Consider the following 25,550-nt stretch of genomic DNA (forward strand, 5'->3'; position numbering starts at 1 on the left):
TGGCACTGGGCCTGGGAAGCCCCTCTCCGCCAGGCGCATGGGATGCAGCCCCTCCTCCTCTGCCCAGCAGTCATCCCTGCGTGGATACGACGAGCTTAAGGACCTGCATACGCTCCCTACAGCACATAAGATTTCTAGGTAACTACTGAAGAATCATACATGCTGCCTGCTTACAAAGCCAGCTAATTATACAATCTGTTAAGCATGTATGCGCACACAACAGTGCTTTGAGTCATTAGAGGACGGGATTTATACTTCACTGCACGCATCTTGCTCTTTGTGAGTGCGTGCCTGGATACAGCCAAAACGAACACAAGTATCTGGAATGTCTGCAGCTCGCAGGCCAGCGCATCTGAATACAAAGCTGAGCCCTGCAAAAGTCTGACTGGCTGCCTGTGACCCCCAGTTGCACATACTGCTCCCCCAACAATGCTTAAAATCCTTATTCCCTTTTTTACCACTGCAAGCATCTGAAAGCGGAGTACAGCGTAACGTTCAAGCCCTATTCTGAAGCTGTAAGAGTGATGTTAGCGAGGAAAAAGCAGCAGGGCAGGTGATGGGTTGCGAAGACAAAGAACTCAACGTGGGAGCCAGCGGCTCTGCCTGCCATAATGCGGCTGTCCGGGTTTAATCCCAGCAGAAGGGCCCTGGCACTCCGGCAGGCAGGGACCTCGGTTCCTATGGCAGCAGCCACTCCTCGACGGCCGAGCCCACGCCAGATGGAGATCCCTGTCCTAGGTGTTTGCCAGACAGATAACGCTGCGGCGTGTCAGAGATGCCGTCTCTTCCCTTCAGTCATTTTACCTTCACTTATTAGCGCCCAACGTTGCCCCTGCTGAATTCAGGCAGATCAACTGCAACGCAACAGCTCTCTCCAGAGCAGCCCAGGCGCGGTGCCCCGCAGCCCCCGGTCCCCAGCTCAGGCCGGGGGTCCCCTCCGCACGTCCTCGGGCAGCGGCGCCTGGCGAGGCTAATGACAAGTGGCACAGCACATAACTGTGGGGCTGCAGGCAGAGGGCATCTACCCCTGCTCAGCACTTCAGTTAGCTTCTCCTTTTACGCCTATACCCATTAACAAAGCGCTTAGGTGCTTATTATGTACAAACTCAGAGCAACAGCAATGTTTTTCATGGATTATATGATGTTTCTGGCATTTCTTATTTTTAAAAGAATTTTGTCTGCTGAGGATTTCACTTCAGCTTCCCAGAATTCTAAATAGCCAACATTATCTGCAGGTGAGCTCTGCCCTCCCTAATTCAATTGGCTTCATCCCCATAGCATGACTCCACGCTATGGAAAGCCCTATCCTAAGGATCATATAGCTATACCTTATGCTATACTTTCAAAGGGATGTACTCCACACTGCATTTTCCATTTTTACCTTCTTTGCATTGCCATTTAGCCTGATTATTTAACGTGAACTTCAAAAATAGAAGGATTTTAAGCATTTGGTGTATAAGGCACAAAATATTATCTAGGGGCTTTGTAATGAGTCAGGTCAAACCACCTCCATTTTCACACATTTTTCTTCCCTGCAAGTCAGTGGAAGCAGCTGAAGGCACCAACTCTGTAACAGTTTCAGGTTTGTCTGGGAAAATATGAGTTGGTCAAAGTAAGCTCTTAAAATCTGGTAGGGACCACACAAACCTAGCAAGGTACAGTAGAAATCACATCTTTCTTTATGCCACATCAAGCCCCAGCACCTGCTCATCTGTAACAGGGTATTTTCTCTCTTTCAGTTTTCAACGCAGGGGATGTAACCAGGAAAAGAAGATGGTGTAGATATTCCTATGCTCCTCTCACAAAATAAACCCACCTTGTACAGGAACCTTAGAAAACAAGTCACAGCATCTGCAGGTGCTTTAAAGCACAAGACATTTAACTCCTGAGATTTTCTTGTGGGGCATGAAATGCCCAGGGTCACCAGGGACATCAGCTGGAGTACACCCTGCCTTTCCAGGAGGAATGGGACAAGAGGCAGCATTACTTTCCAAAAAGCCATGCTTAAGAGCCAAGTTAATTAGCAATTCAGTTGCTATGTACAACTCTTTTATACATCTACCTTGCTCACAGAAGAAATTACTAACAAATTTGACTATTTAAATCACCACCAGGGGATTTCCAAGCTAACACCTCCAGGAGGAGATCCTCACATGTCAAGAGATGTCAAATGCCAGAACAGGGTGTCTCACTACATTTAGCTTGTTTTCATCTCCAGTTACCTTAAACAGTACCTTTCCTTGAAATTTAGAGTGCAAGGTTCTGAAAAACAAATTACTTCAAAGCCAGTCTTCTCTATGCACAATCCAAATCCTGTATAACTCACATTGTTAGAAAGACATCCTTGTCCAGCTTACCTCAGTCATGTTTTCCATTCTTTCACTCATCCAACAAAAGGAAAAACCTGGGGTTTTTCAGACAGTTAAAAATACTGTTTTGTTCCAAGATCTCTCAATAACACTTTTTCTCCATAACTATCAGTTTTCATAGCCTTTATAGCTGCCAAAGGATAAGAAGCAGCTGAATGAGTAAAACTGCATTTTAAGTCTTACTCAGTGAAAACCAGTACTTGTAGCAAGATACTTCAGGTAAAACTAAAGCAGCTGGGGAGGTGGGAAGTGTTATTGGAACCAGACCTCTGTGGGTACACCCCCCACCCCCCATAAGGGAGCTCAGGGCAGATACCAAGGAGTAGAGCCTGCACACACCATGTGTGCTGCTCTTCAACCAAATTATGCCAGGAACTGTACAAATTATCAGTTGCCCGATCTAGCCTCAGCTGCAGCTTGCTTATAACTTACTGAAGCTGTTACAATACAACCATCACTGTTGCTCAAGGCAATTACCTAAAATATCTCAGCTATTCATTTCCATCCTTCTTTTTAAGTTAGAGTTGTGTTTAATGGATCTGACATTGTGCCTTACAGCCCTGTACATCTGGTCTTAAGCAAGCCATTATGAAAGCTTACAGGTTTGAAATTTGCTGCTTAACTAAGTACTACTTCACCATCAGCAAGCACCTGAATGAAATGCCACTCCCATGCCAGTAATTTTTTCAGCAGTTTCACTGTATTATCCATTTTATTCATTTCTACCCAAACGCTGATCTACACCATCAATGCAGATTTCTCAACATGCATATTAACTTAGTCCTATCAGCTCAGCTAAATAAATCATCATCCATAATCCAGCTCATCTGCAAAGGCCAAGCTGCAATTCTCAGGCAAACAAAATACTTTGTTGCCTTTGACTAGTATCTTTAAGCTAACCTATAGACTGATTCAGACAACCAACTTGCTATCAACTTCCAAAATCAGTGATCAATCTGCAGAACTATTAAAAACACAGACCTTACTGGCAGAAGTCTTTGAACACTCCTCCTTTCCACTAACACCCTTTATTCAATGTCCTTCTAATAATTGCCAAATCAATGGCATAAACAGATGCCTCTACTGTTCCAGACCAGAGAAGACGAAGGACATCAATATTGCAGAAACTGCAGTGATTGGGATGAATGAAATAGGACATTTAAATTCTAACAGCATTTCAGAGAAAAACATGGAGTGTTTTGCTAGGCTCCCGAGCAACCACATGCTGAGCAAGGCCAACACGCAGGTAAAATGGTACCTCCAGTTATGCATGCAGAAGATGCAGGGGGGGGCATCCAGAAAGAAGCACATACCTTTTTAGGTGTCACCTTCACAGTGTCGCAGCAGATGGAATTACAGCCCACAGCGCAGCACTGAGAAAGCATCAATCTGATATTTAAGCTGTCTGCTTTGAAAGACAAACTACAAGTGACACGGCTGCCTCGCTGAACCCGTGCTCAGAACCCGCAGTGCCAAGCAAGCACAGCGCAACCGCACCAACTGCAGCTCAGGAGCAAGCCATGACTTCCAGGGGAACCGCGTTTTGCAGGAAGGTTACTCCCACCCAGCAGGTCACTTCTGCAAAAGACGGTCCTCGGGCCATTTCAGCTTCCTGGTGCCCAGAGAGGGAGCAGTTTTCTGTGTGCCAGCTAGTTTAGTGAGGAGACGGACAGGCACCAGGGCTGAAGGAGCAGCCACCTCCCATGGCAGGAAGGCTCAGCTGCAAGTCAGCCTGTTCCAGCCCTGCCAGTGGGACCTGCACTCAGGCCCACAGCCAGACCTCCAGCAGCACAAAAGGGCACTCCAGCCACAACCAGGTTCTATGGCAAAGCTTTGTACCTTTTCCACCAGCAAATGTACAAGTGATTACAATACTGTAAGCAATGGTTCACTGCACTCTTTTGAGATGACGGATCCAGAGGCAATCACTTATGGCTACTGAAATGGGGCAGAGGGGAGGGCATCAAATTCACATCCCATCCAGCCTCTACCTGAGCAGTGCTCATTTAAAAAGTGAGGTTTGTTAGTAAATTAATCCCTCCTATTTTTCCTCATTAACATATAATACGAAATACTGGCATAAAACCAGCTCATACAGCCCCACAGTAATCAGAAACATTGTACTTCACACATCAGTCATTCCCCTGTCTGCACCTCAACTGCTTGATGGGCGAAGTGTCCACCATGTAAAGCCAAGAAGTCACCCACTGAGGGCTCAGTTTAAGGAGGACTGGGTTTGCTTACCCCAATTTTGTCCTTGCTATGGAACTAAATTCATATTCTTCAAGTACACAGAGCTGCATTTTCATCCCCTTATGTGACTAGCCACCAGCTTAGACACACTGATGTTCTGACATGGCAGATGATAAGAAAATCTCAGTGCTCATTGCAAAAGCAACAACTTCTCACAGTTACCTGGAAACACTATTTCAAATCAACCAAAGTACAGCTTTGTAGAGCAGAGCCCCCAAAGCACCAAAGGGACATCACCTCTGCTACATGCCTCCCTGATCACAACACAAGACGGGAATAGGGAATCCAGGGCTCTTCTCTGATCACCAAGGAGCAGAACCTACCTGTGACCAAATGAGAAAAACAAGTAAACAGGACTAAAAGGGCAATTTGTTACACCTGTGCCAGCCAGAAAAATGCATATATCATCCTTGGTGAATTGAGTGCATTGCCCTGTTTTCTTGTTCAGTTGAATCAAAGCATCCCAGAAGCAGGCTGTTACAAAACGGGAGCAGGAAAGCTAAATCAGACAACACAGCTTTCAAAAAGGGACTAACCTCAGTGGGGAGAAAAGAACACGAGAACTTTGCTGGCTTTTCCCATCCAGCGTGGATGTACTTTATGTTCTTCCCAATGCAAAACTGATGTACAAAGGAAAAAGGGCTCATAAAGCTACAAAAAGGGGCAATTCCAAAATGAGCCATCAGGAACACCAGGAGAGAGCACAGTAAGCAACACTTTGGTGATGGTCCAGATACAAGAATAAACTACAGCTTTCCCAAAGGGCAAACAGAGAATTTAAGTTGATGTAACTGAACATGCAGTCCAGTTTTAAGAATTGAGCAGAACTTTAAGCCCCCCAAAATGTGGTTCTTTAATAACTGACTGTAGCAATACAGAAACACCTGCAATCACAGAAGTCCAATACCACCTGGCCACCAGACTGCTGCACAAGCAAAGCAGCTGATGAATCTAGAGAGGACACAGGCCTGCTACTTCCAACTGCGAAAGGATCCCGAGGAAGGTGAGGGGAGGCACAGAGCATATAACAGAATAGCATGACAAGTCCCAACCTTATCTTATCAGGGTATGCCTTATTAGAGGCATACGCTGAACTCTTTTTTTTTTTTTCAGCAGGATGCCTGTCAGTTGCTGTCCCACTTGGAGAGAGTATCATTTAGTCTGATGACTGAAGGGCAAGATAAACCAGTCATATCGCCCCAGCCTACCCAGAAACTGCATTGTCACAGAGCACTCACCAGCCATAACAACCCAAGCTGCAGGAAACAGTTATTCTATAGCAGTATTTTTCCCCATTCATGATGTTGGAAGGTCTATAGTTTGTCTACAACACTTTAAAGCTTTTGAAAACCAAAAACATCAGCAACAGTGCATTCACACTCATTCTTTTAGTGTTATATGAAGAACTGAGGCTACATCCTTTGAAGGTGATTCACTTCACTTGTACAAAGGCTACTTCTTTTGGACATCAGTACTCCAAGCTCTAATACTCATCTGCCTCCTTCCTTACCTGCAGGATATGAAAGTTTAGACAAAGGTATTTGACATTAAAATCAGTTGAGAAAAACACCCTAACAAGTTTCCAAGTCTGTTTGCTTTTCTCAGCATGATAAGCTTTATGATATTTCTTGCAAGTCTCTGCTTTACATGTTTTGTTCAAGACTTACTGATTTTCCTAATAAAATAATGCCCAAAGCACACCAAAAATCTTTCAATAGAGTGAAAATTAGAATATCAGATCTATTACACCAGCCAGCCTTTCCCCTCCACTGGAGAAGCATTAGAGCCTTTGGACATCTCATTTCAACAAGAAGGTTATTTAGTTCTAGAGTTTGGAGTAAAGTATTTAATCGCTAAAGGATTTGCAAATTACACATGAATATGCATGTAGCACTTCTCACCATGACATAAATCCTATTGTATATTTATGAATGGATTGCTTTGCCTCCAGCTTCTACATGTATATAAACACAGGTTTTAATCTTCAATTCCTTCCTCCCTCCCTTCTTTTTAAGGAGTTGCTTAAACAAATTTGCATTTTTGGAATCTATTATCTACAGTGTATTTCTTGCCTTTTTTTTTTTTTTTTTAAACTCTGTAAACCTCCTTCTCCCATCAAGCAAAACGCTTACTTTATGAAAAGCTTTAAAGACCCTGTAAGCATGGCCATAAGAGAACCAAGCAACAGTGTTATACAGCTTGTGAGAAAGAAAGTAGAAGCAACAATCACTGGAAAAAGGAGTGCTCTGAGTGTCAGAGCTGGGAACACAAACACATGAAATGACAGGTCAACGGCTTGCCTTTGACTGCAAAGACACTTGCTAAAGAGAAATAAACCCTCCATAAGCATCTAGAAAGTAACACAAATAATAAAACTGTTATTGTAAAATCCTTAATTCATACTGACATAACTCCATTAATCCCTACACCTTTCATGAGGTATCTAGGCTGGTCAGAAAGCAGCTGGATCAAAGCAGCATTTCAGCCTGGATTCAGCAATAATTTTAGTGAGAGGCACTATGGTCATTCAGAGAGGTGTTGCCACACATCTGCCCAACTACTCCAGGGAAGTAATTCAAACAATAATGCCTTTGAAGGTAATTGTTAAAATTATTTAATTTAGGTTTTGTCACTGCAAATCTATTCTGTAATAAATCTGATTGTGAAGAAACACTTACCAACATGCAGCGCTCCATCAGAAGCAAGTGTCACAAGCAGATTTCCAAGCAGAATGATTACGGGTATGAATTACCACTTGGACTGTTCTCATTTCTGTTACTACACAGCAAAACCCTAAACACCAAGGAGTTAGCTGCCTTCCTCTTTCAAGGACCTGGTGTCACTTGGCTCTGTTCAGAAAACTGGAGCAGCCCTCGAGTTCCAGCCCCCATCTTGCTGCCTTGCAGTAGAGAACACAAGGGCTCTGGCAGCAGCCAAAGAGACATGATGGGACATGGCCTGAAAGAAGACCAAGTCCTCCCACCCCCAAATAGTCACTGACTGTTCACACGTCTAAACTGGGCTGTGAACTGCGGCATGTTCAGCTGCAGTCATGTCCTCCTCCAATAATCGAGGGGTCTTTTCCCAAAGGGAAGGAGGAACCACCACAGCACCTGACTCAAAACCCATAGTGACCACACTAGAAAGGACCACCAACCCATCTAAGCTAGTGAAGATGCAACACAACTTGTCAGAACTACCATCCAAAACTGCAGGAGCCTGTATCTGGGAAGCAGATAGAAAATAAACCAGGAAGCAAGAAAATAAACCAGGAAGCACTATGGGGTATTAGCAACACACTACTAGACAAATACAGAATAAAGATGAGAAAATGCAACACAGAACATTTGCTTTAGGGATAAGAGTGGCATTTACAAAGAATGTGTGAAAACAAGTCTGAGTGGAGGACTCTGTGTGACCAGTTCAGTTGCAAATTTGTCTTTGCAAACTGAGATTTTTATCCATGCAACAACCCTTTTGCAAATGACCAAGCCAGGTTCCTCAGCCACATACCCCTCCCTTTCCACCCACATATTCTTTTCCTAAAAAGAAGTCTTAAAAAGGAAGCGAGAGTAGTGCCCAAGGAGTACAAGAGATCAGGCAAGTGAACAACATGTGCTTTAAGGAAGTATTTACATTCAGGTTATGCTTCTCTTGGCATCAAGCAAATACTACGATGGCAGATAGCTCCTAAATCAAATTACTAGTAAGACAGTTGCACGCCTAGCAATGCCGTACAATAGTCTATGAATAATTAACAGATGACATATGACAGTATATCTACCTTTATTCAGAATTACAGACTATCTCAACTAAAAAGATATCACATTGATATTTGACAGACTGGATTTAAGTTAAATCTGGGAACTTCTATGTTCAAATTTAAAAAGCAAAAAATAGGAAAAGTAGGGAGTCTAAGTTACCTTGCAAAACCTTGGTGCCACAGAAAGCCATGGGATGTGGTAGCAGCCATGACATTTCACTTTACTGCATATATAGGTTAAAAACTGACAGACACTCACTGAGGACTGTAAGGAGATCTCTTTATCAGATAAACCTGCCGATGTCTAGAATATTGGAAAACTTCCTTTTTGAGAACTACCTGTTTAAACAGCCTAAAGCCTTCTATGTATGTCTCCATGTAATAATTAAATAGTCAGTGTCCCATCAAGGCAACAGATTGTTTAACTTTGATGCTTAGATCTTGTGGTGTGAAATACTTACTAGTGACATAAGAAAAGACAAATTACAAGTCTGGCTTACTGCCTTGATGGCTGACAAGGTATTTAGGTTAGCTGGATGTAGAGATAACTTCAAGAAATTTCAGAAAAATCTAAACAAGTGGATGAACTGACAACTGAAGTAGAGAGAGGTCAGATGCTGAGAAATGTTGAATAGTATATTGAACAGAAGAGTTTAACCTCCTGATTCTCTGCAGGGTTAACACATCACTAATCAAATACACTCCAGCATCACCACATACATGCTTCAACAAAAAAGTCTGCTCAAAGTGCTGACTTGATTTCAGGTTTAACCATGCCAAAACTCTGCAATATAAAAATGTTAAGGATTTTTTTTTAACACAATTCAATATGAAAAGCTCATTTGGAACACTACACACAGTACAAGTCATCCTAATTTAGATAAGCCTTACCATTTTATCTTAAAAATACTTCCTCTTCATACCAAGTTCTCCCCTGAGAAAAGTTTTCATCCCTGCCATACAGGAACTCATTCAGAACAACAGCAGTCAATGAAGCTGCATCATTACCATCACTCCACTAGTCACGGGGAGCATCTGGAAAAATCCTAAAAAGAACACAAAAGCTGCTGCAACAGCAGAGACCTTCCAAAGAAGGAAGGTCTCTGGCTAGCTGAGCCCCTCTCTTCCCATCAAAACAGCAAGTCATAAGCAGCAACCATAATACTGAATCCAAGTCACATCAGATGCTAAGGAACAGAAGTGGCACAGTTCTGAACAAAGGTCAGGTCTGAACAGCAAAAGCCTACCTAAAGAGCACTGCAACAATCTAACAGCTGTTAAAAACTAGAGCAGCACCGCTAATTGAGCAGGGACCTTACCCTGTGCGCACTGTTGCAGTAGAACTGTCACATCTCCTACATCAGTGACACAAAATGCAGAAACACAGCACACACATGCTGCCTCAGAAATCCTAATAAACCCGTAGTGAACCACAGGAGCCTATGGAGCAGGCAGTAGGAAGACTGAAGATTTCCCCTCGGGGAAAGCAGCATTTCGGGTGAGCAGAGTTTTCCCCTTTAGAGCACGGAGAAACACCCAGGCGCACTACTGCAATGCCGGCAACGAGGAGCCCACCCTCACCTGCCTGCCCAGTCCCCGCCAGCCAGGACAAGAGCTGCCCCATCCCTGGGGAGCTGCCTGCTTCCCCGCTCCCACCCGCACACCTCCTCCCTTGCATTTCAGCAGCTGCAGAGCAAGCCAATTCTATCAACGGAGTATGATAAACTCCACCTCCCAAAGGGGTTCCTACGAACCTCTCACGGACTGACCCAGCACCACCCAAGACAGGCCACCAACCCGAGATACTTCACAGGAAACAGACTGGATAATTTGCAGAGCTGCATCACATGTGACAGTCAAATACTTTCCATTATCATCCCCACCCAAATTCCCTTTGAGATAATTTGGATAAGCAGCTAAAAACCATACTCAATCTTTCAAACAGTCCAACAATGTGAACTTCAGGTGTCCAGGATGAAGCTGTCAGTGAGATGACTCTTCCCACTCGCTCAGGGGTTAGGTGCCACGGTCCAACAGGTTGCTGCTCCCAACCCGTGGGGCCAACCTGCCCGAACCCCTCGAAGAACGTGCCGCAGGATTTGTGCGCTGGATGGCTTGGAGGCTGCATGGGCAAGGGGACAGCCTGCGCAGCTGGGCCACCAGCATGTGTTCTAGGAGCTGCAGAGGCTCAGCTGGCTCAGATGCCTGGCACAAGCAAAATTAACTGCGAAGTTACCCACAGCACAGCTTTATAGGACAGCTTTGGGCTACCTACATTCTCCTGTGCTGCTCTAAGGGTCCCGAAGATTATTTTGGCCACTCTGCAGGCCATTCTCCCTGTGGTAGGGTTGTGAGGGATGAAATAGCAGAGAGCCCTCTCCTTAGCAGGGGACTGCCCGTGTTCTGAGTACAAGGCAGTATTAAGGGAGTTGTAAGTCACAAATGAGAAATTTGCAAGTTGCTGCAGGGTCATTTAAGCAATAGTTTCACTTACATTTTAAGAGATTCAAAATAGTTATGTGACCACCTTACATCTCAGCTCTGCATAGAGCAGATATGAATGACTGCCTCTTGCAAATCAATACTGTTTATTGCGTGCTTTAAATCAATAAAGCTTTCCTCCACAGAGTAAATTCTTCTAAAACAGTGATTAGGCATTTGAGGAGAACTAAATAGTTTCATTGAACAATACCATTAGTCCTGAAACATCAGCTTGACATCCCAGCCAGAAAGCACTTTGTCAGAACTAATTAATCCCCACAGCACCTCTATAAGATTGAGAAAGCAATTCATCTGCTTTTTAAATGTGTTGGGTACTTATGTTGCAGAACATTGTGGCTGGGGTGGAAGCCGTAAGTACCAGTATAAACAGAGAACAAACCAAGCCAGCAGAACCCATCCAAAAGCATGAAAAACCAGAGAACACTGACAGCTGTAGGATTTGGCTTCTTTGCATCTTCCTGTTACGCACCAAACCTCCTGTGACTATCCAGAGAGTCTTCCAGATGTCACTTGACTGGATGAGTGGCAGTGAAAAGCAGTTATTATTCTATTGGGAGCAGTTTTGTCTGTTGTTTGTTCAGCCAATTATCTATGCATGTAGCTTAAAATGGAGGGGGGAGCAGTAACCTTAGGCTCTGTGAACAAGAACTCTGGGTTTTATTTGAGCAGTTAAAACTAAGTCTTCATTACCACAAGCAAAGCACGTAACCTTACTAAACAGGTCTCACAAATGGCAACCAGCCAGCGTAAGAAGTATCTCTCTCCAAGGAAGTGGTCGATCTACATAGCTCTCATATATTTGTATGTAGTAGCACTAGTCTACATACCTCCACCTGACTTTGCCTAACTGCTGCCACCCCTCTTTATTCATTTTTTTTTTTTCCAGCTAACACTTGCCCTGCTGGTGGGGCACTCAAGGCCACCAGGTTCAGGCAGCCAGCCCCTGCAGAGGGAGAACATCAGCAAGGCTTTCCTAAGCCAGCTGTATGGTCTCTCTCCCTCTTTGAGAAAGACTTGAAGTTCTCCCGTACTTGGCAGACAGCAAGATCAGCAGAGTCTCCATAAAAGCGTGCAGGAACGCATTATGGGGTGGTGACGTTCCTCGGCATGCTGAGCAGAGTGCAAGGCTAGCCTTGGCAATGCGCAGTCACCTTCAGGAGCACAGAATATGAATCAATCATTTACTAATAGATTCCTCCAGTAACTGAGATAAGAGCCCAGTCTGAAAAGGCAGTGTGGCAGGCCAGTGACGGGACCACCCTCAGCCACCTAGCACACATCACTTCTTTATGTACAAGTTATTTTGTTAAACTTTTTTGGACAAGTCTTCCAATAGATTTTCTGGCACAAACTAGAGGAATTTAAATCAGATTCAGACATGGAAAAGTTTGCTGCAAACTCATCTTCCCATGACTGTGCTAGCTATGAAGACACCAGTACGAATTACACATTTAGGAGACGCTCTACCCCACTGCTGGTTTCACCTGTGCTCCAGCAAGCGAAAATCCACTCTCCCTGTAAAACTTGGTCAGAAATCACAGGGCAAAGCTAAGCACCTCCAGCTCTGGGAACACCTACTTGGTTGGGCTGGCAGAGAGCCTGACCATGTCAAGTGCCTGGGGACAGTTTCACAAGTGCACCCTCAGCAGCATTCCCAGGCTGCCACCGGAGCCAGCCCCACTCCCACACCTCCTAGCCTCCAGCTCAGCCCCAGCTGCGCCATCCCAAGTTTTATGCGTAAGCATACACAACCGGGATCAACTGTTTCTGTAAAATAAACCCAGACAGTGAAGTGACATTCTTCAGCCAGACCAGCTTCTGGACCTCTCTCCCTGCACCGATACGGAATTTTCCTCTGGCAGCAGCAGCCGCTTAAGGTCCCCCATCAGCAACACCACTGAGCACCTGCCCCAGGTGGCCAACACGGCAGCCAGCTCTCACCTGCCATATCCACACTGTCTGAGGTTTACTAGCCAATTTTCGGCCATTCCACTGGATGGAGATCAAGATAACTACTTCAGTATGAAAATACATGACCTACATAGGGATGAAATTGTTGATCCCCTTGCCAAGTAAGTTTCCAGTCTGTGGCGGTGTCACTAACTTCACAAGCCATCAGTCTTTGAGGCAAAATTAAAGGACTGATCTTGTGAGCAAGATGACCTTGCCAGAGCAGAAGATGAAGCTCAACCTACATATTTCTAAACAATGTGATTTACAGAGATTCCTTCAAAAGCAATTCTGATCTTTTAAGACTCAGAATTCCCCAAGATGCATTAAAAAGCTGCTGAGCTGAACAAAGCTTCACATTTTTCATTTTTTTCACATTCCATAGGGAAGTAAGATAAAATAATGTTTTTAGTAGTTCTAAAGTCACTGCCAACATCCGCTGTCACTACACACGTGTGCGTACCACACCTTTAGCAGCGATGCCCTTGTTAAAGGCATCGTACCTGTTGTTTCCAGCTACCCTCCCCAATTTAAAGCGAGTTTACACAAGTGAGGAAGCACACTGGCTCTGAAGGCAGTCCCTGCAGTCTCCAAAGCGATCAATACATCCTACCACAGAGTTTGTCTGGGGAGTCTTGGGGAAGAAAAAAAACAACCCAGCAACAAAACAACAAAGTTTGATTTTTCATAACTGAAGAGGTCTGATTATTTCAGCTCCAATCCACTTTTTCCAATTACAGGGTGCAGCCTGAGTTAATTCATCTTGGAAGACTCTTGATATTAATAAATTAAAAAAATTTCAAGTGTCACCATAATCTTACCTGCTGTCCTTGTCTCTCTATATATTAGCACTTATATAAACCAATTAATTTTCATTTACTGTGGAAAAAAAATTGTAAGAACAGCACAAGTCCTACACATTAAGCCACCTGTTCCCAGAGATGGCACTTAGATGACTATGAAGACTGCATTTCTGTCACTCACTTCTGTACCCATGGAAAATGGTTATCAACAGCTTTATGGGCACACAGTGAACTGCCTGTTCTTTATAAAACAATCAGCTATTTCGGGGAACGTAAACATGAGAAAGCAGCAGATTCACATACATATGACAGGGTGTTTGGCTAGCTGTCAGTAAAGAAAGGCAAAAGCAGGCATCAAACTAGCAGCCTTCAGCTGCATGACCTACGCTGCTGCCAGTGATGAAGAAAAACCTAGGGAAATGCTCCATCTTTGAGAATTTTTCTGTCTTCTCTTTATGCTTACTGATTTTCATCCACAGAAAAGCACAGCTCTTTTTATTCTTGCTGCTTTTCATTGCCCTCCCTTCTAGCCCTTTTATTCTGGAGAACTCCCACATTTAAGTTAGCTATATTTAGCTTTATTCCAGTGACTGTAATTATGCTGTAGGCAAATAATCCAAGTAGTGGACAGTTACCTATCAACTTTTAGCACGATGGTCACATTTTCTAAATCTTTAATACAGGAAGTTTGGAGACAAAGTGTGCAGAGCAGACTGGGGATGAAAAACTTCAAGATGAGAAAAATGCAGAGGAGAGAAAATACTCTGCAGTATTTCACATCAAGTCTAGAAGGCAGACCTAGAGGGGCATGGCTAGATGATTGTGCTCTCTGTATGACATGCCTAGCTTTTCTTCAGTAAGATCCTCAGGATCAGCAAACCTGAATCTTCCCGAATAAATAGGTGACCCTCACTATTTTAAATGCACAAGGTCTTCTACACGTGACAACAGATACATTGGCACATATTGGCCCTGAACCTTGGCAAATCTCTTAATTCTCTTTACCACATCTCTACTTCGGAGGTTCAGACTGGAAAAACCTCCATACAGGGTAGGAAGGGATTTCAGGGAGCAACTGCAGAATCTGGGCTTTCATACAGCAAACATCTCCAACCCTTTACACCAATACCAGCCTTCAAGAAATGAACGGCTATCAACTCAGGCACTGCTGCCTCCCAAAACTGAAAACATCCGCTGCTAAGTAGCTTCACCAAACTGAAGCTAGAAGTACTCCTGTTTGACTAGCTTTCACTCTCAACAGGAGGCCAGTGATTGGGGTAAAATGAGAAGTTCAACCAGCTCCATCTAAAATAACCTAGAAAAAACTGCTTACAACACCATGCCAGTAGGAAGAGTACAAGAACACAAATACTGGAGAGTGGAACAGGTTATCAGGCATTTCCAAATCCTCAGTGCAATCAGGAAGCTTCTGGGTTGGAAGGCAAAGAGAAGTGAAGAAAACTATTTTCTTCCAAGATTGTCTGAGAGAGAGCAGAGGTTCCCCTAAACCTGGTGTAAAGCACCCAAGGACAGCACACCCACCAGAACCCAGATACTTACCTCTAACCCTCACATCTGATGAAAGCAGAAACCTCATTTGGAGCAGTGTTGGTGCAATTCCTGATTCACACTGATGTTTAAGAACAGGCAGCAGCTGGTGCTAATGTTTTGAGACACCATTCTTGTTTTCTGTTTGGTCATCAGCATACCAGCTTACAGCGCAGATGCACCCTCTGTGTTAAAGCAAGCAACTGGGACAACTCTCTGGTATGTTTTACCAAACGGTATGTACTGGTGCATACCTGAAAGATCATGCTTGCTTTTAAAACTAGCAATGACAAATTTCTTCTTCCCCTAGCTCAGTAAGGTTTGATCTCCCATTACACTGTATCCAAGTCCTGAATTATCTAATTTTAGACAGATCTATAAAAAAGTGAGCTACATGAGCTTCCTTTTACACAAGAAAAAACACAGGCGAGTTGTGGGGCTTTTCCCACCTGGTCACTAGAACTGCCTTACAGCTTTTTTTACCCGAAATTCTTGCTTACAAGGTACCTTGCTTCTTTTCTGTTACACCATACCACAGGTACAGTAATGGTTAAGTCACAACATTCTTCAGATTATTTAACCTTAGATGATTTTCCCAAATGCTCTAACACCCACAGGCTTCCCAGGACTGCCCTGAAGTCTAGTATACCCTTAAAAAGTACAAGGTAGAAGTGCTCTGACATGCAGTTGCTTCAATCAAGATTTGAGGCATCTGAGTATCACTCAAGTCAGCTTTACATGAGAATGAGATGCCACCAGGTGCCAGTGACTTCCTACCGGCAAAGTCTAACAGCCTCTCTCAGCAATAGCCCATCTGCAGGACTGGTGTCACGCGTTACGCGAGAGCTGGAAAACCACCAGCCCAGCTTTTGATTTCGTACAGTCCAACGCCCTCTGAGGTCCCACCTTACAGCCCCTGCCTCCCCTCCGCTGCTCCCCACACCCCTCTGTGTGCCCACAGCCAGGCCTGCTTCCCTAGCAGCCTATTAAACCAACCTCAGCAGGACTATAAACCTGACACCAACTGTTGTCACAAAAACAATGGGCAAGCCCGTGCCCTGAAGCTAGATGGTATCCCTGCTCACGTTTATTTCCACTAAATTAAGCTAGAATGGAAGACTTAGGGAAGGTTTAAAAACCTGTGTGTCCTATCTTTAGCTACCAGTTGTTGCTCCCTGAATAAACTGATCAGGTATTACAAAGGTACAGTCCCACCGACAAGCAACTGGGTTGCCCCAACGCATGCATCTTCCTCCACATCCCTCAAACTTGCAGTTCTACAGCCATGTTTCCTAATATCTATTGCTTCTCGCTGGGTAAAAGACAGCATGTGTAAGCACAGCACACAGAAGGAACTGTAGCAAATACACAAACCAACCTCTCAGCTGCAGCAATGTAGAAGATGACTTGTAAAAAGCCACACTTACAAATGTTCAAACATAAAATACACTGATAAAGTTCAAGGATCAGTGTGCAAATCAAGTTAGCTACTCTCTGTGGTAGTGATCTTATGACAAGGTGATCAGAAATTCCCCATCAGCTGGTTTTCACAGACAGTGTTAATTAGTTGGAAAAGAAACTTCTTTCCTGTGTGTCAGAGCAGGGTTTCAAACGATACAAGCACATGGTCCCCCAGGTGATGGGTTAAGTGTCATGTCACATATTTGTTCTACTGTTGGACCAATAAACCCTTCAAAACCTTGAGGATTTTCAGGGGGAGTGTCCAATGCAGCTTGTTTTCTTGGTAGCGCTACTGGAAGATGAATCAGATGCAAAGCTCGTCAGGGCCGTGTATATTCAGGTGTATTTCTATGTGCATGGCAAATATGTCATGTGATACAAGTTATCAGTATGTGTTTGAATATCCTCCTCTAACAGTGGCGAGTAGGTAATGGTTCTGAGACAGCTCAGTACACATGCATAAAGAAGGCACCCATTTAGTAACTTCTGTCATTTTTGAGTCACTAACCCAGGACATATGAGAATTTTTATAAGCCAGTATTAGGCCTATTAGATTTTTCACTTGTCTTCGTTCTCTGCAACAAAATACAGATGCCAGGAAAGCGTTCCTAATTTAATCTTGTATTGACTTTTATTAAAAAACACATCTTGAAACTGCTGTGTTACTAGCCCGTCTCGGCCACATTGCTGAACCAGAAGCCCCAAAATGAGTTCGAAACTCCTGGCTGGCAGCAGGTTACATTTGTGTACAGTACACACAAGGATTATTCCTGGAATGCAGAACACTCCTTGAAGTCTTGTAAAATGGGACAATCATTCACTTTCATGCTTAACAAAAAACATCCAAGTAGAACTGGAGAGAAGGCAAAGTACTGACATCCCACCAACAAGGGAAGCCCCTTCAAGGAACTTATTGCTGGGGCAAGGGGAAGAAAGGAAAACAAATTCAGGAATTACACTAGGTGCCCCAGAACAAGGAGAACAGTCACTGTCAGATGGGGGAAGCGCATAAAATTTTATCAACGACCAACCACATATTCAGACTGTTGGAACTTCCAGCTCATCAAGATGGATTTTTGAGTTGCTGTGTCTGGGAACCGCAGCTAACAGAGCATTACGCGTGAAATTTAGAAACTTCTGATTTCAACAGAAGTAGTCGAGCCTCCCGCACGCTCGAGCTCCCGTACGCCGGCTTACCATAGCTGCCTCAAGCACAGAGCTAGAACGCGCTAGGACACAACGTTGCTTAGAAAAATCACTCGGGGCTCGAACAGTAGACTCTTCCCTGTTGCTCTTACTTTTTAAAGCGAGCAACCCAGGGAAAGAGCTCCTCGGAGCAAGCAGGAGCGAGAGGAGCCCGCTGGGAAGCGGGAGGCAGACCGGGGCAATCGGAAACACACCCCGAAGTCCGCGACCTCCGTGCTCGCCACGCTCGCCGAGGCCGCAGCGCTGCCCGCAGAGGCGGGCCGCGACGCAGGAGAGGACCCACCGGCGCCCCCCCGGCCCTGCGCCGCCAGCCCCCCCGGCTCCACAGAGCCGCCGCTGCTCGTGGGGGGAAGCAGGCGGGCTCCCCACCCCCGCCGCGGGTCGGGAGGCAGCGCCGGTGCCGCCTGCCCTACACCCACGCCCTGCGGGCAGCGGGCAACGCGGATCCGCAAGATGTCTGGAGACGGGAGAGGCGGCGGGTCGCAACGAGAGGACAAAACAGCCGCCGACCTCCCGCCATCCCTCGCCTCCCGAGCGGCAGGCAGGCGCCCAGCGCCCTGCCGGGGCCGCGGGTAACGAAGCGACCGTCCCGACCCTTCCCCGCCCTGCCCTCCCGCGGAGCCACACCGGGGCTCGCCCGGCCGGCAGCAGGTACCGACCGGGCAACTTGGGAGCGAGGAGAGGACGCGCCGAGGAGCCGCGCCGGGCGGCGGCAGGCACACCGGCCGCCCGCGGGTCCGTCCCCCCCCCGGGGAAGGCGAGAAGAGGGACCCGGAGCGGCGCCCCCCGCCCTGCCCGCCGCGCCCCCCGGCCCCGCCGCCGCCGCCGCCCACCTGTCGCGGGGGTCGACCCAGCTGGTGGTGCGGCTGCCGTGGTCGATGTAGTACACCTTCCCGTCGTAGTCCCGCGCCTCCTCCCAGCCCTCGGGCAGCGGCAGCTCCTTCCGCGGCATCGTCCCCACCAACGGCCGCGCTGCCCCATCCACCGCTCCGCTCCGGGACGGGACGGCGGCGGGGACGGGGGGGTGGGGGGGACGGGGGGGGGGGGGGGAGGCGGCCCCGGGGCAGGGCCGGGCCGGGCCTCCCCTCCCGCGGGCGGCGAGGAGCGGTGCGGGGGCCGCACCGGCCCAGCCGCGCAGGGAGGCGCCGCCGCCGGGCAGCCTCACATGCCGGCCCCGCGGCGGAGGCGGGGCGCGGAGCCGGCCGAGGCGGGCCGGGCCGGGCCGGGCCGAGGCGCCCGGCCCCGCACCGCGGCGCGGCGGGGGCGGTCCGGGGAGGGCGGCGGGCGAGCCCACGGTCAGCCCTGCGGCGCGGGAAGCCGCGGCCCGCCCGGCCCCTCACGCCTCCATTTCCTGCTCCGCCAAGCGGCGGCGGCCCGGCGAGTCCCGGGGCGGCTCCGCCCCACCCACCCGCGGCGCCCCGGGCGGGGGATGCCGGTTCTGAAAGGCCCCGCCCCGCCCCGCCGCCGCACGCACCAGGGCGCCCCCTGCCGGCGGGGAGGGGGGCACCGGGGGCGGGTGCGGGGGCCCGCGCGGTCGGCCGGGCGGGGCGGGGCGGGGTGGGGCGGCCCCTCTGAGGAGAAGCCCGGGAGGTGGAGGGTGGCGGTTGCCGTCCCGGTGGCCGAGAAGGCGGCTCGGGGTCCGCTCGGTGCCTCCCCGCGGAGACGCGGGGCGTGGGGTGCTGGCCCTCGCAGGGACAAGCGCCCAAGCTCTTCCCCGACCTGGGGGACGTCCCTCGGGCCGTGGGGGGTTCCCGGGCCGCGGCTGGCCCCCGCGGCAGGGCTGGGCCTCCCGCCGCCCGCTGGGCTCCCCGCTGGAGCGGCCGCCGCCGGGCCCCGAACGGCCAACGGAGCTGCCCACGCGGGTCTCGGCGCGGGTGGCGTTGGCGACTTTCCCACTCCTGCGGCTTCGAGAGCGAAAGCCCTTCGCGGCCGGCTGTGTAGGTGCGGTAGGACCGTCGCCAGAAGGCGGGGTTCTAAAAATAAGCACGGGACAGTCCCAGGTACCGGTACCAGCCCGTAAGCCGGCGGGTGGGTGGCGGTGTCCACGCTGCGCCGCGTGTCACCCCTTCCACGGCGGCTGCGGCCGGTACCCGAGCGTGCCTCCGGCGTAGCCGCAGTGCGGGACGGAGGGAGCTACGAGGACGTGCCCTCCCCGGTCTCCTGCCCCCAGATTTCAGTCATTTAGGCTCGGAACAGACCGCCCGTGGCAAAATGTCCCAATAAAAGCTCACGCAACGGCATGCGACCGGGCCACGAGCTAAGGTGGGCGACCTACGCGGCGCGGCCATGAGGGGAGTCTTGCATGAGGCAGCGTTTTTCCCCAGGGAGCACCAGCCAACGCTGGTTTCCTACCGTCAAGGGTGGGGGGAAAGCGAGAAGTTTTGTAGAGCTCCAGCTATTGAAAAAGCAGAATGGAGTGGGGATCCCTGCCAAGTGTAGGGGTGGAAAAGGAAACTGGAGGATGGGAAGAGGGGAGCCCCAAAGGGCCAGAGAGGAAAAGTAAAAGCAAGAAAGACAATAGAAATAACATCTCATTTTTCTGCCAGATTTTGAGGGTAAGGTAACTTCTTTCAGGCTTTCTGACAACCTGCTGGGAGTCAGAACTGCTAATTCTCCGGAGGCCAAAGCAGAATGCAGTAGCAGTTGGCTGATGAAGTGGTTGAATGGGGAAGAAAATGAAGACAAGTAAAGCTGAAAGTGAGGCATTTGGAAAATAGCCTGATTTAACCCCATTTTATCTGATGCCAAACTTGGAGGGGGCCACTGAATGTGTTGCTTTTATGAACAGGACCATACACAAGGCTTTTAAATTAATAATAAAGCAAGAATAAGGGAATAAACTGCGTATCTGTCCACAACTCTAAACGAAGCTTGCGGTTTCTTTTGGAAGCAAAGACTCGGAGCACTGGGAGCAGTGCCGCTCCAGCGAGCAGACACCAGGACTGCCGGGAGTCCTGGGCTGACGCCAGCGGTGTGCAATGGATTTGTGCAGGGGGGCACTGGGCTAGTCACTGCGGCTGTCATTTTCTCTTTGCTGCTTTTAATCTCATGGATAATGGTGTTTCTCTCTTTGTAAAACACTCAGCAAAGTACTTAAGACATTTAAAAGGGGGAACTGTAACAATAGAAGAAAAATCAGCAACAACTAATGTGTTTAAATATTACAAGACAAAAAGCAAATAACAAAGTGAGAACAAATTAGTGTGTATTTTCATGTTCCTGTATCTGTGGTCTTACGTTCAAGCACAGAGGTACTTCCAAAAGGCATGTCTTGTTTTAAAGTGCTTTTTCAAATTTTCAGAACATGTATAGATCGTCTAGAGAAAGGCTATATGTAAAGAAGCCGAATAAATACCTTTTCTTTTCCAGATGTCATCAACTGTGTTTATGAAGAAAGTAATTGTGTAATTTTTTTTTAAAGATAATTGCTTTTGAAATAAATATCTCAGAAAATATTTGCAGGTAGTTCTGACTCAAGTCAAAAGATCTTATTTTTCCACTCCTCTTTATTTTTTAACTCAGAAAAAAAATGCCTCTCATTGAACTGTATGAATTTATGAATGTAATCAGGAATGTGCGTGTGGTAACTTACTCCCTTTTACCACTTACACTCACAACAAAAGAATTCAGCGTTATCAGAGTCTGTTTGAACTGTAAAGCAATAAACAAACAGGTGATTGTTTTCACATGGGCAAAGAAAGGGAAGGTTTGGTTCATAGGTAAGCTCTTACCTATGTGAAAAGGAAGAACAGAGCAGAGAACAAAGTCTGTAGAAGCCTCATTTTTTTTTTTGCTGTGGGGGTCAATGTCTCCAGCATGACCTCATGTGCGGCACGCCGCCGTCCCGTCCAGCTTTGCAGAGTCCACAACGGGCTGGGTAACAAATTATTCAGTAACAAGAGCAGCCATTTTCTGTTGCTGATTTGTTTTTGAGCAGCTGGTTGCTTGCTGCTTGGGGTTTTTTTCCAAATACATTCAAAAGTCTGCATTTTTGTACTCAATACTTAAAGCTCTATTCTTAATTGACTGCGAATAACAAAAACACAAATGTCAAACGCTACTAGAGCACAATATTGCTCTCTTAGCCAATATCTTCAGGTGTCTGAACTGAAATAGGAGGAAAAATGGGTTTAAATTCAATTGCCGGGAAACAATTGCATTTACCCGAAATACCACATTTTTGGTTAAAATCTCCAGCATTGTTCAACTTGAATCAATCATATTGTTTCTGTGGAGGGTTACCTTGTCCTTCTTAGAAAGCCTCTTCCCCACCCTGCCCACCCCCAAACTGTATGTCAATTTTTTTCAGTTTCCAAATGGCATTTTGTTTTTTAAAAAAAGTCAAAATCAGGTGTGGAAATATGGAACATTTCATTTTGGAAGTAACCCAAAGCCCTCCTGCTTTCAGAAGCTGTTTCCAGCCTGGCAAGAAGAGCAGAGGTGCCCACGAGGCGGGGAAGAGCACACACAACCTGCTGTACTTTCCAGTCCCAACATGAAAGGAACTTTCTGTAAACATTGGCAAACCTGCTTCATTGTTTTCTTTCAAACTACTCCTTAAAAGACCCATTGGTTGAGGCCTTAAAAAAAAAAAAACCAACAAAAAGCAGGTGACATCCGCAAAGCCGTCCTATTGCTCTGGCAGGTATTGGCTGGGTCTTGCCTGATGTCCTGCCGGTCCCTGCACCCCTTGTTCCAGACGAGGCAGTCGGTTTGTTCTGTACACACGCGGCTCTTGGGTACAATGCTCCCTCACACACAGTGTCGTGTGGCCTGGGTGAGATGTGAGGAATGGTGAGAGTTGCAGGTTCGTCTGGCAAGGTGAGTATTAAATAGGACCCGTGCAGCAGGCTGGGTTTCCCACTACCCTGGGAAGTCTGCTGGCTGGATTTCTGCTGGTTTGGCCTCTCGCAAGAGAGTTGTAAGAGATCCCCGACTAGTTTGTTTGTGAAACAAGATGCTATCGTTCAGGTTGGAAAAGACCTTTAAGATCATCAAGTCCAACTGTTAACCTAGCACTGCCAAGGCCACCACCATGTCCCTGTTTAACTATGCCCTAACTGGGACTTGCTCTTTAGGAAATGTGCTGATCACTCTTCCCCAAAGTGCATCCACGCGGGGAGATGCTACTCTGGTCAGGTTTGCTACATGGGCACATCCTTAGTGATCCAACAAGCCTGCTTAACTCTTTGACTTTGTTGTACGAAAAGCAAAGCTCTGGGATATTTTGTCCCTTCAGGCTGTAGTCAAGGTTTTACTTTCTGACAATTTTGGTTTTTCTCCTGTTTCCCACCTCCCATATTACTGAGGGGCAGAGCTGGGAGCCCTGATCAAACCCCAGGGGATGTCAGTAGTCCCCAAAAGTGTATTGGGAGAGCATACAACTATCCTGCTGTATTAAAAACAAACCTGCTTTTTATTTTTTATTATGTGTTCTGATTTATGGTTTTATACATTCTTAGGTGTCTATGCAGGAAATAAAATGCTGAGGTAGGTGTTAGCAAATATCCTTGAACATACCCAAGGTCCTGTAGTGTAAAAAGGCTTTTGTATCTGACTCCCAAGCTCACCGTAGAAGGAGAAGCCCGAAGTTCACAGAGGCACTGGTTGCACCAGGCGTCAGGAAACCAGACTCAAGGCTTTGTGGTTCCCGAGTGAGGCGTTCACAGTCCCGTTGGTGGCTGGCTTTGGTGTCAGCACCTTAACACGGGGTTAAGAAGCTCTTATCCCTCCAGCTTTTGTTTCTGTTCTCACCCTGACTGACAGCTCCGGCCACCCGAACAGAGCTGTGTGTAGGAAATATCGCTGCTCCCCTAGACAAACCACCCGGTCCCTGATCTCTTCTTCAGGGGTTGCTTATTTTTTCTTTTATCCCATCATCCCGGGTTGCAGCGTGACCCACCAGACACCTGCACTTGCACAGTGAAGCAGCCAACAAATGGACTTAAACCACACAGGCTTCTTCAATGGCCTTGTGTCAAAGCTAGCAGAGTGGAAGAGAAAGGGCAATCAATACAGAAATTTTAAAAACTGAGTGAAATAAAAAGGCCAGCTGGAAAATAAATGTGGAAAGGTTTAAGACCTACTTGTCATAAGTCAATCAAACTAAATAAAGGTTTCTGACAAAGAGAAAGGTTTAATTCAGCCTTCTTTTATCAAAGCCTCAGGCAGTGGGTTCTGGATTTCTAATGTTAAATTTCCAGCTACCTTTCTTGTGCTGTTTGTCATGAACAGCATTAGTCAACATAATGCAGTTCTTTATGCTACCCTAAGCATTGAAAAAATTGAGCAGAATCCCCCACATTTGGTTATTAAGTAGTAAATATATTACTTGCTTTTGTGAGTGCATAGGATAAAATTGTGTAGCTAAGGGAAAAGTCAAGAACATGTCACATGGCAGCTAAAACAAGATTGAAAAGTAAAGGCAAGAGACCTAGGGGTGAGTTGGAAAGCTACAGCCTTAAGAAGCCTCAGCCCCTGCAAGTCTTGTGAAAATAAGTTTGCAGCAGCAAGCCTGTCCAAATCGACCCTTCCCCAGCCTTCAAGCCTTGACCACCTCGTGTGTCATGGGAGGACTCGGGAGCTCTCAGGCTTGCACTGACCAAGTGCACTTTGAGTTACAGCTGCATCACTGCACCCTTGAACAACAACCTGCGAGGTCTGAAATAATTTTCTTCCAGCCCTTTGCTCTGGTTATTTTTTTTGGTTAGTCCATTTAGAAGTAGCTTGCCGTAATTCGGAGCTGTGAGTGTGGGGCAGGGCCATTATACAGGGCTGTTTATGGAAGGGGGTGAGATACTGCGGTCTGTAGGACAGTCCCCAGCCACTGCTGAATCAGGGTTCTCCCAAGCCACGGGTCGATATTTACACCAGCACAAATGTTCAGGCCGTCCCCTGCCACAGGCAAGGCTGGCTCTAACACAGCAACATCATTAACCTCCAAAGGCAGGAAAACCATCCGTCAGCTGAGCGTTGCCTCGGAAGAACGGGATACGTCGCAGGACACCTGTGTTAGGGACAGTCCTCATGATTCTGGGGCTGTTGAGGCTGCCACGAGCACATCACTCAGCCACGGTTTACTCTGTGTCGCCTTCACCATCCTTGGCACTTTGTACACCTGCACCAAAGATCGTTATCTTTCAGCAAACAAGCCTGCAGCAAGGGAATAAATTCCTAACTATGACCTTTGGGTGCTCTGAGATTTTTTTTTACCTACAAACAAAACAGGATTTTTTTTCCCCCAAACAACCCTTATCTCTGTTGTTTTATTAGACCCTCGTATGCCCACTGGAAGCACCGCACTGCAAGCTTTCCTTGACATTGCTGGGAAGATCGGGCCTCTGTCTTCCCCGAGTGTGTGGACATCCCTTGCAACGTACACTAGGAGCCGAATGTGTGTTTTCTACTTTGCAATAACTGAGAGTTGCTTAACCTAAACGGGAGACCGCTTAACCGAAGCTGGAGCTGCTCTCATAGCGGTGGGAGTCTCTGATCCCAGTGTGAGCCCCTGTGCCAGTCCCCAGGTGCTTGGCTGCCACCCGTGGCTCATCAGCAGCTCTTGGCAGCTGCCCACCCAGCCGCTCGCCATGGGGCTCCGCTGAGCTCGGCGGGAGCCGAGGCCATAGCACCAGCACCGAGCTCCTCAGCAAAGGCAGGGGCAGGTCTGCCCTCGGCAGCCAGCCCTGGTGCTGCAGG

At 47.3% G+C, this 25,550-nt stretch overlaps 1 protein-coding gene across 1 annotated transcript in view; it reads right to left on the reverse strand.

Annotated features, from left to right (window-relative positions):
• The window catches only part of WWC1 (WW and C2 domain containing 1), a 74,365-nt gene extending 55,491 nt beyond the window's left edge, over positions 1-18,874 (reverse strand). The window contains exon 1 of the mRNA XM_049829397.1: positions 18,689-18,874. Coding sequence (XP_049685354.1) covers positions 18,689-18,807 — 119 coding nt within the window. The 5' untranslated portion in view covers positions 18,808-18,874. The remainder of the gene's footprint in view (positions 1-18,688) is intronic.
• Between the last annotated feature and the right edge of the window lie 6,676 nt (positions 18,875-25,550).

The sequence above is a fragment of the Accipiter gentilis genome, chromosome 26 (assembly GCF_929443795.1).
Source record: "Accipiter gentilis chromosome 26, bAccGen1.1, whole genome shotgun sequence".
Classification (NCBI taxonomy): Eukaryota; Metazoa; Chordata; class Aves; order Accipitriformes; family Accipitridae; genus Astur; species Astur gentilis.